Source organism: Salvelinus sp. IW2-2015, unplaced genomic scaffold, assembly GCF_002910315.2.
Source record: "Salvelinus sp. IW2-2015 unplaced genomic scaffold, ASM291031v2 Un_scaffold16475, whole genome shotgun sequence".
In the NCBI taxonomy this organism is placed as follows: domain Eukaryota; kingdom Metazoa; phylum Chordata; class Actinopteri; order Salmoniformes; family Salmonidae; genus Salvelinus; species Salvelinus sp. IW2-2015.
In genome coordinates, this window is record NW_019957604.1 from 151260 (window position 1) to 166513 (window position 15254).

The following is a 15254-nucleotide window of genomic DNA, read 5'->3' on the forward strand; positions in this document are numbered from 1 at the left end:
CACCCAGCAACACCTGTGTATGATGTTACTTCCTGAAAGAAAAAATATAACATTTGTTTTTCTGCAATTTGTTTGATATGTTATCAAATTCAAATTAGTACAATATCTAACAAATTTATAAGTGCTTAATTTAAGATCCCATTCAAACATAACCTATACCTCAGAGTGAACTGCACTAACATACTCAAAAAGGCCAGTGTGAATGCCACTTTGAAACATACTCAACATAAAACTACATCMGAGAATACTTCCATACGTGTTTATTAAAAGCATATTACACAGACAACACAGTTGCATCTGTCTACTAATCTTTTAACATTTTATAGCGTTCAATTACACATTTCTATTMAAATGAACTGAATTCACTGAACAACCAACACCGAATGACGAAAATAGAACTCTTTTGTAACAAATACTTTTTCAGTATTGGAAATGTTATACATGGGTTCAATATAGATCTGGGCCTTAGAACACAAGACCTGGTAACCTTCTAATGATCTGTAACTGTTTGAAAAGCAATGCATCTCATGAGGAGAGAAAAACATTCAAGTGTGGAGTACCTACGCATAACATTGTCACTTCAATAGGCAGCTAACATTTAGAGCAACACAACCATGCATTCTACTTATAGCACATCTGTCAAATTAAGTTATYCCTTGAGTAATGGCATCGCCCAGAGATCTCACAGTGCTGCAAGTCAAGTGAATCCAGTGACGAAGAAATCACAATGAGCAGTACAACACAGCTCCGGAATTACATTCAGATTCTGCTAATCTCAAGTATCAGCCCTGCTGTAAACTGTAAGTGGAGTTGAGCGTTCAGGTAGGCGGGTAACAGACCACGTTAGGGATGCATGTAGTGATCAGCAGAAAAAGTACTMATTTGTTATTGCCTGTGTTTGACCAGAACCAGGCCTGTACGGTGCGTGGCTTTTATGTTACCTGGGTCGCGTTCTGTACAAACAAATGGGAGAAAGTGTTTTGAAAACAAGAATGAGCATACTTATAGGACTAGCCGAGGTATTACTTCCTGTTTCGAAACAWTGTCTTCCGTTTTGTTCCAACTGTAAGCAACACTGTTCATAGCRTGTTTCTGTGATCAGACAAATCCTCCAAACCTGCTTTGCCATTCCCACACTCTCATATTTACTCTGTGGTACATTATGCTGCTTCTGAGCCGTATAATTCCCACTATGAGTAACAGTAAAGGCCACACTTAAAGTTAAGGACCACAGGCAGTTGTCGTTAATGGCCTAATTTAGATATTTTGGTCCATAATCTTACAGAAAAACATCACTTAGGTAAATATTAAATTCCAACATGACTGAACTCATTTAGTTGTTAGCATACAGCAGACAAATTTGGCAGTTTCTGTAATAATAATATATATATCAGTTGAAGTTGGAAGTTTACATACACTTAGGTTGGAGTCATTAAAACTTGTTTTTCGACTCCTCCAAATTTTCTTTTAACAAACTATAGTTTTTGGCAAGTCGGTTAGGACATCTACTTTGTGCAGACACAAGTAATTTGTCCAACAATTGTTTAAGACAGATTATTTCACTATCATAATTCCAGTGGGTCAGAAGTTTACATACACTAAGTTGACTGTGCCTTTAAACAGCTTGGAAAATTCCAGAAAATTATGTCAAGGCTTTAGAAGCTTCTGATAGGCTAATTGACATAATTTGAGTCAATTGGAGGTGTACCTGTGGATGCATTTCAAGGCCTACCATCAACTCACAGCCTCTTTGCTTGACTCATTCGAAATCAAAAGAAATCAGCCAAGACCTCAGAAAAAAATTGTAGACCTCCACAAGTCGCTTCATCCTTGGGAGCAATTTCCAAACGCCTGAAGGTACCCGTTCATCTGTACAAACAATAGTACGCAAGTATAAACACCATGGGACCACGCAGCCACCATAACGCTCAGGAAGGAGACGCGTTCTGTCTCCTAGAGATGAGTACATTGGTGGAAAAGTGTAAATCAATCAAGAACAACAGCAAAGGACCTTGTGAAGATGCTGGAGGAAACAGGTACAAAAGTATCTATTCCACAGTAAAACGAGTCCTATATGACATAACTTGAAAGGCCGATCAGCAGGGAAAGCCACTGCTCCAAAACCGCCATAGAAAAGCCAGACTACGGTTTGCAACTGCACATGGGGACAAAGTTGTACTTTTTGGAGAAATGTCCTCTGGTCTGATGAAACAAAAATAGAATTGTTTGGCCATAATAACCATCCTTATGTTTGGAGGAAAAAGGGGGAGGCTTGCAAGTCGAAGACCACCATCCCAACCGTGAAGCACGGGGTGGCAGCATCATGTTGTGGGGGTGCTTTGATGCAGGAAGGACTGGTGCTCTTCACAAATAGATGGCATCATGAGGCAGGAAAAGTATTGGATATATTGAACATCTCAAGACATCAGTCAGCAGTTAAAGCTTGTCGCAAATGGGCTTTCAAATAGACAATGACCCAAGCATACTTCCGAAGTTGTGGCAAAATGGCTTAAGGACAACAAAGTCAAGGTATTGGAGTGGCCATACAAAAGCCCTGACCTCAATCCATAGAAAATTTGTGAGCAAACTGAAAAAGCGTGTGCGAGAAGGAGGCCTACAAACCTGACTCAGTTACACCAGCTCTGTCAGGAGGAATGGGCCAAAATTCACCAATTATTGTGGGAAGCTTGTGGAAGGCTACCCGACTCGTTTGACGTAAGTTAAACAATTTAAAGGCAATGCTACCAAATACTAATTGAGTGCATGTAAACTTCTGACCTACTGGGAATATGATGAAAGAAATAAAGCTGAAATAAATCATTCTCTCTACTATTATTCTGACATTTCACATTCTTAAAATAAGTGGTGATCCTAACTGACCTAAGACAGAGAATTTCTACTAGGATTAAATGTCAGGAATTGTGAAAAACGGAGTTTTTAAAATGTATTTGGCTAAGGTGTATGTAAACTTCCGACTTCAACTGTATCTATCTCAGGGGTGATCTCAAGGGGGGGGGTATTTTGGGTTAAAATTAGATAGAAAATATAATGGTCCTATATATTTTCAAATTACTGCCCTTTTGCTGGCCCGAAAATAGACTTTGACAAACCAATCGGTCAAAAAAAAATCTGTGCAGCCCTCCGTTGAATTTCAAACTCCCGATGTGGCCCTCGAGCCAAAAAGTTTGTCCCCTCCTGATATGCTGTCTGGATGGATAAAGGTGATAGTGATAGCACCACAGAGAGCGTGAGACATGTACACTGGCACAGGTAAATAAACAAGAGATTTTGCTTTGAGATGGAAAGTGACGTGGTTATGTGGAGTGCACTGAGAGAGATCCCAGCAGTGAGGCAGCGTCTCTCCTCTACTCCAGGGACTTGGCAAACTCGGCGTAGTCTATGTACCCATCGTTGTTTTTGTCATCGTCCCTTAGAACGTCATCTATAAGGCTTATGAGGTCTTCCTCTTTCATAGGCTGGCTTTCCTCTCCTCTTTCCTGCAGAAAGGTGGAAAACGCATATACTGTACATGAGTGTGTGTACATACAGTAGGTGAATAAAATGCATTACAGTATGTGGCATCATTGGCTGTTGATATCATTTGCAATTACACAAACCTCTTTGTGTACATGAGTGATGGCTGTGGCCAACTCCAGCCCATCCAGTAAGTTGTTGCCATCATAGTCATGCATCTTAAAGTAGTGCAACTGCAGCTCCTGCGGCAACATATCCGACTCAGGCTTGTCAATCACACCTTCCAGATGCTCCATGATGTGTCTATACAGACAGGACATAGAAGAGACACTGGTCAGTGCATTAACCAAGTATATACTGTCAGCCAAGTTAAAGCTTTAATTCAAGCGTCTGGGAGACTTAGGCTGAGAGACTGTTTGGGTTCGGTGCCGTAGTGAGATGTTTGGACAATATACACCAAGTATGTGRACACCTGCTCGTCAAACATCGCATTCCAAAATCATSGGCATTAATATGAAGTTGGTCCACCCTTTGCTGCTGTAACAGCCTCCACTTTTCTGGAAAGGCTTTCCACTAGATGTTGGAACCTTGCTGCGGGGATTTGCTTCCATTAAGCCACAAGAGTATTAGTGAAGTCGGACACTGGATGTTGGGCAATTAGGCCTGGCTCGCAGTCGGCGTTCCAATTCATCCCAAAAGTGTTCGATGGGGTTGAGGTCAGGGCTCTGTGGGGGCCAGTCAAGTTCTTCCACACTGATCTCGACAAACCGTTTCTGTATGGACCTCGCTTTGTGCACAGGGTCATTGTCATGCTGAAACAGGAAACACCAAACTGTTGCCACAAAGTTGGAAGCACAGAATCGTCTAGAATGTCATTGTATGCTTGGCATTGTGATCCTGTGCTTGTGTGCAGCTGCTCGGCCATGGAAACCAATTTCATGAAGCTCCCAATGAACAGTAATTGTGCGGACGTTGCTTCCAGAGGCAGTTTGGAACTCGGGTCGAGTTTTGCAACCGAGGACGGATGATTTTTACATGCTACGCGCTTCAGCACTCGGTGATCCCGTTCTGTGAGCTCGTGTGGCCTACCACGTCGCTGCTGTTGCTCCTAGACCTTTCTACTTCAGAATAACAGCACTTACAGTTGACCGGGGCAGCTCTAGCAKGGCAGAAATTTGACGAACTGACTTGTTGGAAAGGTGCCATCCTATGACGGTGCMACGTTGAAAGTCACTGAGCTCTTCAGTACGGGCCAGTCTACTGCCAATGTTTGTCAATGGAGATTTCATGGCTGTGTGCTCGATTTTATACGCCTGTCAGGAACGGGTGTGACTGAAAAAGCCGAAMCCACAAATTTGAAGGGGTGTCCAAAAACGTTTGGATATATATACATATATAATAAACRCAACTTGTAAAGTGTTGGTCCCATGTTTCATGAGCTGAAATAAAAGATCCCAGAAATGTTCCATACGCACACAAAAAACATATTTCTCAAAAATGTTGTGCACAAATTTGTGTAGATCCCTGTTAGTGAGTATTTCTCCTTTGCCAAGATAATCCATCCACCTGACCAGTGGAAGCTGATTAAACGGCATGATCATTACACAGATGCAACTTGTGCTGGGGACAATAAAAAGCCACTCTAAAAATKTGCAGTTTTGTCMCACAACYCAATGCACAGATGTCTCATGTTTTGAGGGAGCATGTAATTGGCTTCGTGACTGCAGGAATGTCCACTAGAGCTTTTGCCAGATAATTGAATGTTAATTTCTCTAGCATAAGCCGCCTCCAAAGTTGTTTTAGAGATTTTGGCAGTAACTCCAACCGGCCTCACAACCGCAGACCACGTGTATGGCGTCGTGTGGGTGAACGGTTTAATGATGTCAACATTGTGAACAGTGTTTACACAGCACACAGAGTGAACAAAACATTAGGAACACCTTCCTAATATAGAGTTGCACACCCTTTTGCTCTCAGAATAGCCTCAATTCGTCAGGGCATGGAGTATAAAGTGTTGAAAGTGTTCCACAGGGACACTGGATGCTTAGTTGTGTCAAGTTGGGAAAGGGGCTACATAGTCAGTTGTACAACTGAATGCAKTCAACTGAAATGTGTCTTCCACACTTAACCCAACCCCTCTGAGTCAGAGAGRTGCAGGGGGCTACCTTAATCGACATTGTCGGTGCCCGGTTAACTGCCTTGCTTAAGGGCAGAACAACAGYTTTKACCTCGTCAGCTCGGGGATTCGATCCAGCAACCTTTCGGTTACTGGCCMRAYGCTCCTACCCACCAGGCTACCTGCCGCTGGATGTCCTTTGGGTGGTGGACCATTCTTGACACACACTGTAAACWGTTGAGTGTTAACCTGTCTCCTCCCCWTCATCTACACTGATTGAAGTGGATTTAACAAGTGACATTGATACGTGAGCAATCATAGACTGACCAGGTGAAAGCTATGTCATGGAAAGAGCAGGTGTTCCTACTGTTTTGTAAACARAATTTGGCTCCTAACKTTCTTTTGGCAGGCAATAGTATTGCACATTTTTCTACCCATTCACAATTAYGTGGCCTGTTCTTTAGACACAGAATGGAAGAAAATGCTCAGAAACAGAGAGAAAAAGGAAGGTACAATCTGTCCAATAAGAAATGTTTGCTTTTGTTCTGTTGCAAAGCATTTTGGACCGGTGTACTCTAATGAACACGACCCAGTACTCACTCTCTGTCATGGACCATGTTCTTGTCCAGGTGCATGTTTGGATGGTGAACCTCCGGTGGGTGTTCTTGGGCTGCCTGCTCATGCGAACAGACAGACAGCAGAAAGCAGGAGACCAGGAGTAGCCAGCCCCACACAACGCTCCTCCTGCCACTTACTCTTAACACCATTCTGGGCTGTACAGTAACTACACAGACAGCCAGAAAGAGCAGCTAGCTGAGAGAGAAAGAGAGTTCCATCTATGAACCCATATGTACATTTTTGGAAACACATAAATAGCAGAAGAATGAGAAGATTAATCAAATGGAATTGCATTCTTTGCAGGCAATAGGCCTAATTGTTTTCAGTGATATGTTATTACATGTATAGTTCGGGATGCAAACTAACTAGTGATGTTGTAGACACAGACACATTGCTGACTACCGTTAGTTATACTAGCAGAGTGCACCTTTAGACAAATCTATCAGGTTTTCAAGAACATCCGTTAGTTTAGCAAGATAATCAATACGGTGATAACAAGCCCTCCATAATGAACTGGATCTTCAGCGATATTAATTATCAAAATGCATACTCACCAGCTGAAAAACAGACTTGGAACCGTTCGCTTCAGCTATTTKTATTTTAACTATCTTCACCCTTTTTGGGCATTGCTGTGAGCCGTAGTCACCTTTCAACCCATGGACACGACAGCTAAATTCTGATTGGATATCGGCATATTGCGTCAGAGATTTGAAGGCGTGCAATAGTCTAACCAGACACCTGTCAGTGTCCAAAACACGAACATGAATGTAGTTGTTTCGTTGAATTTGAGRAGTAAACACATCTGACAAGCAAATGTCAACCTTTCATAGGGAAAATGAAGCCGCCAAATTTATTTTCCGAAGATTTGAGGTTGGATTAGATATAGAAAACTGTCCTGTGATAGCTTGTAGTCGTAGGTAATGCACTTGACCTAAACACTAGTTTGCTGTGTTAGCTAGTCAAGTGCCTCGAACTGTCGTTTTGTAATGCTTTTGTGAAAGACGATTTAGCAGCCGTCCTGTGAAACTATGGTTGCTAAAATGTGTTCTGCCACCATGTCAAGGTATATGAAATAATGTTTTCTATTCTTAACAAATGGTCGATAAAATAATAATTCCCATATAGTGTATACATATATTTTTTTGTAATATTTTTTAAAACTCAAATAGTGTATGTTGTAACATTCAATGGACTTTACTGTACGACCACCATTGGACTGCTGAATCTGTTCGTTCCGCCCCTTACTCACAAATAAGGCATGCGTCAATTAAATGTATACATTTTTGTATCCAGTTTGTGTAACATGTAAAGTGTTACATTCTTGCCAATGGATTTGCAACAGGTGTACGCCTCGATCACACATACAGTGTTACTGTGCAAAATGGCACGCAGCATCATCTGGATATGTGTGCAACAAAAATTCACCTTCTGCTATAATTTCTGTCAAGCCGTCTACGGATACAATTKGATGCATATATTCGATAAATCCAATGTTTGTACCACTCAGAACGCACTGCAACTGGCTCTGCAACGCAATGCTTCAAAGCAAACGCAGCGTTCCATTGGAAATGAATGGACTTCTGGTACCAAAACGCAAAAAAATTGTCGGTGTGATCGAGGCGTATTTTGTCAGTCACGCGTTACGGTGCAGTGCTGAATTGTCTGAGCAGACCATATGGCAGATGTCAATTTAGCTACCTTTAGTCCCAAATCCTGAAGTCGGTCAATTAAAATAGTTGATAACTGACATTTTAAATACAGTAGCCTACTTGGGATTTATTGAGGGATTGGACATACACTGMGGTAAAATCATGAATAATAATTTGCCACCTGTGTGTCTCAGATCSACAGTTTGAATGTTACTGTTTTATCTATACACTCTGCACTCTGGTAGGCTATTAGCGTTAATCCCAGTAGGCTAATTGATCTAGTTAGGGAAAGCTTTCGRAGGAAAATCTAGGACGGGTTATCTAGGACAAAATGCACTTCAATACAAACGCCTTACAGTAGCATATATGATAGCAAATGATTTGTAGCGTAAATAGGCTAAAGAAAATAAGAAGGGAAAAAAACAGAATACTTCGAGAAGCATTATTGTTTCCTAAAATCTTTGCGCTGTGTTGGCCTATTTTATGCTAAATWAATACAAGCATAATAGGGTAGAGTCGACTACAAGGAGTTATAATATATCKACTGGCTATATAATAAGCTAATTCATTGAATAGATAGTTATTATGAAATATATACAAATCTGAGTCTACGAAAGTAAAAATTAAAAATYACACAATGGGTATACACACATCTTCCTATCTCATCCTCAAACTGAAAGCACCTGTACAATATTATCTTGAGTTTGTTTAAAAGTCATTTTCTTTGTGTGTGCTATTTAAGAATACACTGTGGTTAAATATTATTTTGACATGTCCACCAATAATGTGTATAAGGGAAGGTAGGGCAGCAGCACATGCTCATAGATTACATTACACTTTTTTCATGTTCTGTTTATCAGTCCGCAGTTACTCCCCGGGTATCAGGGGAGTACGGTCACCGAGACAGATCGGGATCTAGAGCGGGCATGGCAACCAGCAGGGTCTCCTTCTCGCAATACCGTCTGGAAGCGGARATCGACCGCTACAGAGCAGAGTGCCAGTGGGACAAGATACCCCCTATCGTAGAGCAACTAGTGGCCGCACGATTTCACGAAGACGGTGAGTGCTGGCGACTGACTACCTGTTGGATTTTTGTATAGGTTAGTTTTTTCTCAGTAAGTTTTTGTCACATGTCCGGACAGGGATGGCAATAGTTCCGCATGCGTTGGACTTGGTACTCTGCAAGTAAGCTCAATGTCATTCCCCTACTCTGCAAACAATGAACAACTTTACTGCAGTTAAGGCGTATCTAAAGCTGTTCGTTGTCTACATCAATACCATACACTTCTCAATGGACAATGTTCAAAACACAGAACATATTGTAATGAACATGTATTAACTGATTGTCACTATCACTGTAATTCTTTGTCCTTTTTTATTATTTTCAATGTATGTAAGCCTATATATTCAAACACACCACTCAAACACTCAGTAGGTAGGCTAATGTAGCTACTTACCTCACCTGGCTAAAATAAACATGGGGTAAGGTGACATGGCTCATGACCTTGCTGCRTGCCACTGTTATTGTGTCAATAACCAAATATATTATTGGCTGGATGGAGTGCCCACTGCCCACCTGAAACTGTTTTCAACATGCTTGCAAGTGTACAGAACTCTTAATGTGTTATTCTAGACTAAAGTGTGTAGAATTCAAGTCATCCCTAGCTGGTCTGCTGTTAAAGTCTGTCTTGACAGTGACAGTTTGCCCTCTGTCTTGACACTGTCCCTAGTTGTTGCAATTCAAGACAATGGTGAAATCACAAGCAGTCTCTGACCAGGAAGTTTTGAAATTACAACGGTGTGTTGAAAATAATGTCACTTTATCCACATGCTATGTGGAGGATTTGTTCCTCTCCTGAATAATTCATAGAAGTTATGCACCACATTAACACACCCTGTGAAACTGATTTGTAACACATTGCTGTTATACTGTAGTTAATGTTTTATAGAGCAGAATGATTTGTTTTATGTGTTTAGACACCATACTATATGTCTCATTATACATTCTGCAGCCCCGATCCTCCATTTCAGTGATTAACCTTGACTGGGACAGTCTCATAAACATGATGGGCTACAGTATGTCAGAGATGCCAGAACATAAACACCAGTCACAGACTTGGCGTCAGAACACACCACCAGAGACGGGAGAGGAGTGAGAGCTGGACCAAACAGGAAGCCCTAATCCAGAATGTGTTTACAAGTGACTTTTATTGCCATCCAGTGACTATAGTTTTAGACACCACTGGTGTTTTTTCCCCCTTCTCTCTGGGGCTTGTGGGAAATTATGCTATGATGGACTGGGCTGGGTTTATTTTGGCTTCCAAAGTTTCTGACCCCTGACCTTGAACTTCCACTCTGCACTCAGTCAACTTAACCTTCCACTACTCTGAATTCTGTCCCAATTCCCTCTGCCCTTCTCCAGATGACTACGGGATGCTGTTATTGGCCGAGGCCCTTCTGGAGGAGTGTCTACATGACAACCTGAGTCTTTTACGCAATGCCACTCCTTTGACGGACATCAACCAGCCCAAACTGTCCCGGTCCAAGGGCTACCTCAACTCCATCCTGAGCAGGGGACGGCTGGTGGTCAGTCTGAGCATCTCCCCTTTGTGTCACCTCCTTCTACACCTCACTTCCTCCGATTCTATCTCGTTAACTTATCTCACCAAGTTTCCAATTAGTCTATTCTTTTCACATTTACCTGTTTTCTCTGTCACTCTTCACTTAGTCTCTCGTAACAGTCTTAACAATAAAATGATGGTATTGGCTGCCTTCCCTTTTTTACTTACCTGTTTGTCATTGTGTCAAAAACTCACAGCCCTTGTGTCATGTCGTGTCTGTCGTGTCTGTCGTGTCTGTCGTGTCTGTCTGTCGTGTCGTGTCTGTCTGTCTGTCTGTCTGTCTGTCTGTCTGTCTGTCTGTCTGTCCCCACACAGCCCAGGCACCTGAACGAGGCTCTTCTCCTGATGGCCAAAATACACTATGTCCAGGGCTGTTACCATGACGCACAGGGCATGTGTGCAAGGGTGGGTATAGACGAGCTGACGGGGGATGAGCAGCCCCTCTACCACCTGCGTCTGCTCGCAGAGGCCTTTGTCATCAAAGGTACCAATCCTTTCATAGGCAGATACTGGGTGATATGGAATATGGAAAACACATGATGTTTGACCTGTCTGGTATTTGTTCAGTAGACAGACTAAACATTCTGTGTGACCTGAGATTTTTACTTGATTATGACCTATGCTAAATGGATATTCAATGCGCAAAGTAAACAAATGACCAGGGCCCGTTTTCATCAAGCATCTATTCATTATAATCCAAACATCGAAACTGATCCTAGATCAACACTCCTACTCTGAGACGCTATTTGAATACGAGCCCAGAGCTACAAATGATGATTTCTATCAGGTATCCTCTGGTTTTAGTCTCCATCTGTACAGTGTTATGATTACATGGAGCTCAGATATGATTTGCATACTGGCATTACTGCCTTTCCGATGAACTAGACAAAGAGACAGCCAAAGCCTGTAGACTGGCACGTTTCCCTGAAAAACACTCAAGTTGAACAGCACTGTGCATAAATGTACCTAATGATCTAGTTCCTAATCTCCCATGGCAGGAGTTATTATAGGCCTGTGATGACTATAACCTTGTATGGGTTTAGAAGTGGCCCGTTCTAGGCTGTATGAATACAATCATTAGAATGAAATGCGACTGGGAAACGTCTGTTTGATTGGAGAGATCAGTATCTCCATACACCCCGGGTATGTTTATATGAATGTAGATCAGTATATAAAGAAGTGTTTCCATACCTAGGTATGTTATATGAATGTAGATCAGTTTCTCCATACCAGGTATGTTTATATGAATGTAGATCAGTTCTCTCCATACCCCAGGTATGTTTATATGAATATAGATCAGTGTTCTCCATACCCAGGTATGTTTATATGAATGATAGATCAGTTTCTCCATACCCAGGTATGTTTATATGAATGTAAGATCAGTTTCCATACCCAGGTATGTTTATATGAATGTAAGATCAGTGTCTCCATACCCAGGTATGTTTATATGAATGTAGATCAGTTCTCCTAACGCGGTATATGTTTATGTGATAAAGATCAGTATCTCCATACCCAGGTATGTTTATATGAATATAGATCATTGTCTCCATACCCCAGGTATGTTTATATGAATATAGATCAGTGTTTCCATACCACAGGTATGTTTATATGAATATAGATCATTGTCTCCATACCCAGGTATGTTTATATGAATATAGATCTGTGTCTCCATACCCAGGTATGTTTAATGAATATAGATCAGTGTCTCCATACCCCAGGTATGTTTATATGAATATAGATCAGTGTCTCCATACCCAGGTATGTTTATTGAATATAGATCAGTGTCTCCATACCCAGGTATGTTATATGAATATAGATCAGTATCTCCATACCCCAGGTATGTTTTATGAATTAGATCAGTGTTTCTCCATACCCCAGGTATGTTTATTGAATGTAGATCAGTTTCTTCTCCATACCCCAGGTATGTTATTGAATGTAGATCAGTATCTCCATACCCCAGGTATGTTTATATGAATATGATCAGTATTTCCATACCCCAGGTATGTTTATATGAATGATAGATCAGTGTCTCCATACCCCAGGTATGTTTATATGAATAGTGTCAGTGTCCTCATACCCCAGGTATGTTTTATATGAATTATAGATCAGTATCTCCATACACAGGTTTGTTTTTATATGAAATAGATCAGTATCTCCATACCCGGTGTGTTTTATGAATGTAGATCAGTGTTCCATACCCCAGGTGTGTTTATATGAATTAAGATGCAGTGTCTCCATACCCCAGGTATTGTTTATATGATATAGAATCAGTATCTCCATACCCCAGGTATGTTTTATGAATGTATATCAGTATCTCCATACCAGGTATGTTTATTGATGTTGATCAGTGTCTCCTACCGAGGTTATGTTATATGAATATAGATCAGTTCTCCATACCCAGGTATATGTTTATGTGAGTAAGATCAGTATCTCCATACCCCAGGTATGTTATATGAATATAGATCATTGTCTCCATACCCCAGTATGTTTATATGAATATAGATCAGTGTTCTCCATACCAGGTATGTTTATATGAATATAGATCAGTTCTCCATACCCAGGTATGTTTTATGAATTAGATCAGTGTCTCAATACCCCAGGTATGTTATATGAATATAGATCAGTGTCTCCATACCCAGGTATGTTTATTGAATATAGATCAGTGTCTCCATACCCCAGGTATGTTTATATGAATATAGATCAGTGTTTCCTACCCAGGTATGTTTATATGAATATAGATCAGTGTTCCCATACCCAGGTATGTTTATATGAATGTAGATCAGTGTCTCCATACCCCAGGTATGTTTATATGAATGTAGATCAGTATCTCCATACCCCAGGTATGTTTATATGAATATAGATCAGTATTTCCATACCAGGTATGTTTATATGATGTAGATCAGTATCTCCATACCCCAGGTATGTTTATATGAATATAGATCAGTGTCTCCATACCCCAGGTATGTTTATATGAATATAGATCAGTATCTCCATACCCAGGTATGTTTATATGAATATAGATCAGTGTCTCCATACCCCGGTATGTTTATATGAATATAGATCAGTTTCTCCATACCCCAGGTATGTTTATATGAATATAGATCAGTTCTCCATACCCCAGGTATGTTTTATGATAATAGATCAGTGTCTCCATACCCCAGGTATGTTTATATGAATGTAGATCAGTGTCTCCATACCCCAGGTATGTTTATATGAATGTAGATCAGTCTCCATACCCCAGGTATGTTTATAGATTATCAGATCGTCATCCCATACCAGTATGTGTTATATATGAATATAGATCAGTATTCTCATACCCAGGTATGTTTATATGAATGAATAGATCAGTGTTCCATACCCCAGGTATGTTTATATGAATATAGATCAGTGTCCTCCATACCCAGGTATGTTTATATGAATATAGATCAGTATCTCCATACCAGGTTATGTTTATATGAATACATCAGATATCTCCATACCCCAGGTGTGTTTATATGAATGTAGTCAGTGTTCCATACCCCAGGTTTGTTTATATGAATAAGATCAGTGTCTCCATACCCCAGGTATGTTTATATGAATATAGATCAGTATTCCATACCCCGGTATGTTTTATGAATTATATCAGTATCTCCATACCCCAGGTATGTTTATATGAATGTTAGATCATGTCTCCTACCCCAGGTATGTTATATGAATATAGATCAGTAATCCCATACCGAGGTATACTGTCTTGTCATGGATAATGTCCACCAACCCATCCCTGTCTGTTTCCACCCCCCTGTGTACCTCTCTCTATCTACACTGTCTTGCTAAAGTCTTCATACCCCTTGGATTTCTTCACATTTGATTGTGTTACAAAGTGGAATTCAAATTGATATAACTGTATTCTTTTTGTCAACAATCTACTCAAAATACTCTAATGTTAAAGTGGAGGAAAACAYGTTTTATCTTTTTAAGAGTAATACAAATTACATGACTAAAATATAGTCATTGCAGAAGTATTCAGCCCCTTTGTCAAGGCAGGCATAAATTAGTTCGGGAGTAAAATGTGGCTTAACAAATCACATAATAAGTTACATGGACTCTGTGTGAAATAATAGGGATTGACAAGACTTTTGATTGACTAACCCTTCCTCTGTCCCCCATATATACAGCATCTGGAAAGTCCCTCAATCAAGTATTACATTTCAAGCACAGATTCAACTACAAAGACCAGGGGGCTTTTCGAAAGCATTATAAAGAAGAGCAGGGATTGGTAGATGGTCAACAATAACAAATCAGACTTGGATATCTCTCTAAGCATGGTCAAGTTAATCATTATGCTGTGGATCATGTATTAAACACCCCAGACACATCAAAGCTATTGAACTGAGCTGCAGGACAGGAATGAAATCCAACGGGTATGAATACCGCTGGCCGACCGCTGGCCCCACCTCTTTAAGGAATACCTAGGATAGGATAAAGTAATCCTTCTAACCCCCCCCCTTAAAAGAGTTAGATGCACTATTGTAAAGTGGTTGTTCCACTGGATTTCATAAGGTGAATGCACCAATTTGTAAGTCGCTCTGGATAAGAGCATCTGCTAAATGACTTAAATGTAAATGTAATACTATTTTGCAAGGCATAGTATCTTTCCACGTTCATAATACATTTATAACCACGTCATATCACCTTTATAAGCAGTACACTTATGTGAGCTGTAGCTACAGCCATAGGACCTCAGTGATGCTGCTGGGCCTTTATAATGTCTTATAAAGGCTTATAATACGTTACGTC

The 15254-nt window shown here is 40.6% G+C and overlaps 2 protein-coding genes across 4 annotated transcripts; one reads left to right on the top strand and one right to left on the bottom strand.

Annotated features, from left to right (window-relative positions):
* Positions 1–245: 245 nt before the first annotated feature.
* Positions 246–6869, bottom strand: LOC112080762 (multiple coagulation factor deficiency protein 2 homolog). Of its 3 annotated transcripts, none has more exons than XM_024146666.2 (4): positions 6763–6869; positions 6191–6403; positions 3618–3777; positions 246–3497 (listed from the first exon to the last, which is right to left on the bottom strand). In XM_024146666.2, the coding sequence occupies exons 2-4, from the start codon at positions 6355–6357 to the stop codon at positions 3366–3368; spliced, it is 459 nt and encodes a 152-aa protein (XP_024002434.1). In that variant the 5' UTR covers positions 6358–6403; positions 6763–6869; the 3' UTR covers positions 246–3365. The 3 variants fall into 3 exon arrangements, with proteins under 3 accessions (XP_024002434.1, XP_024002436.1, XP_024002435.1); XM_024146668.2 differs by having other exon boundaries at positions 6191–6399; positions 6763–6858; XM_024146667.2 differs by having other exon boundaries at positions 6191–6426; positions 6763–6837.
* Positions 6870–6930: 61 nt separating this feature from the next.
* Positions 6931–10962, top strand: LOC112080754 (tetratricopeptide repeat protein 7A-like; the record flags this gene model as incomplete). The annotated part of the gene is made up of 4 exons (XM_024146659.2): positions 6931–7271; positions 8718–8916; positions 10280–10443; positions 10794–10962. Coding segments are annotated over exons 2-4 (466 nt in total), but the record flags the coding sequence as incomplete, so codon positions are not given.
* Between the last annotated feature and the right edge of the window lie 4292 nt (positions 10963–15254).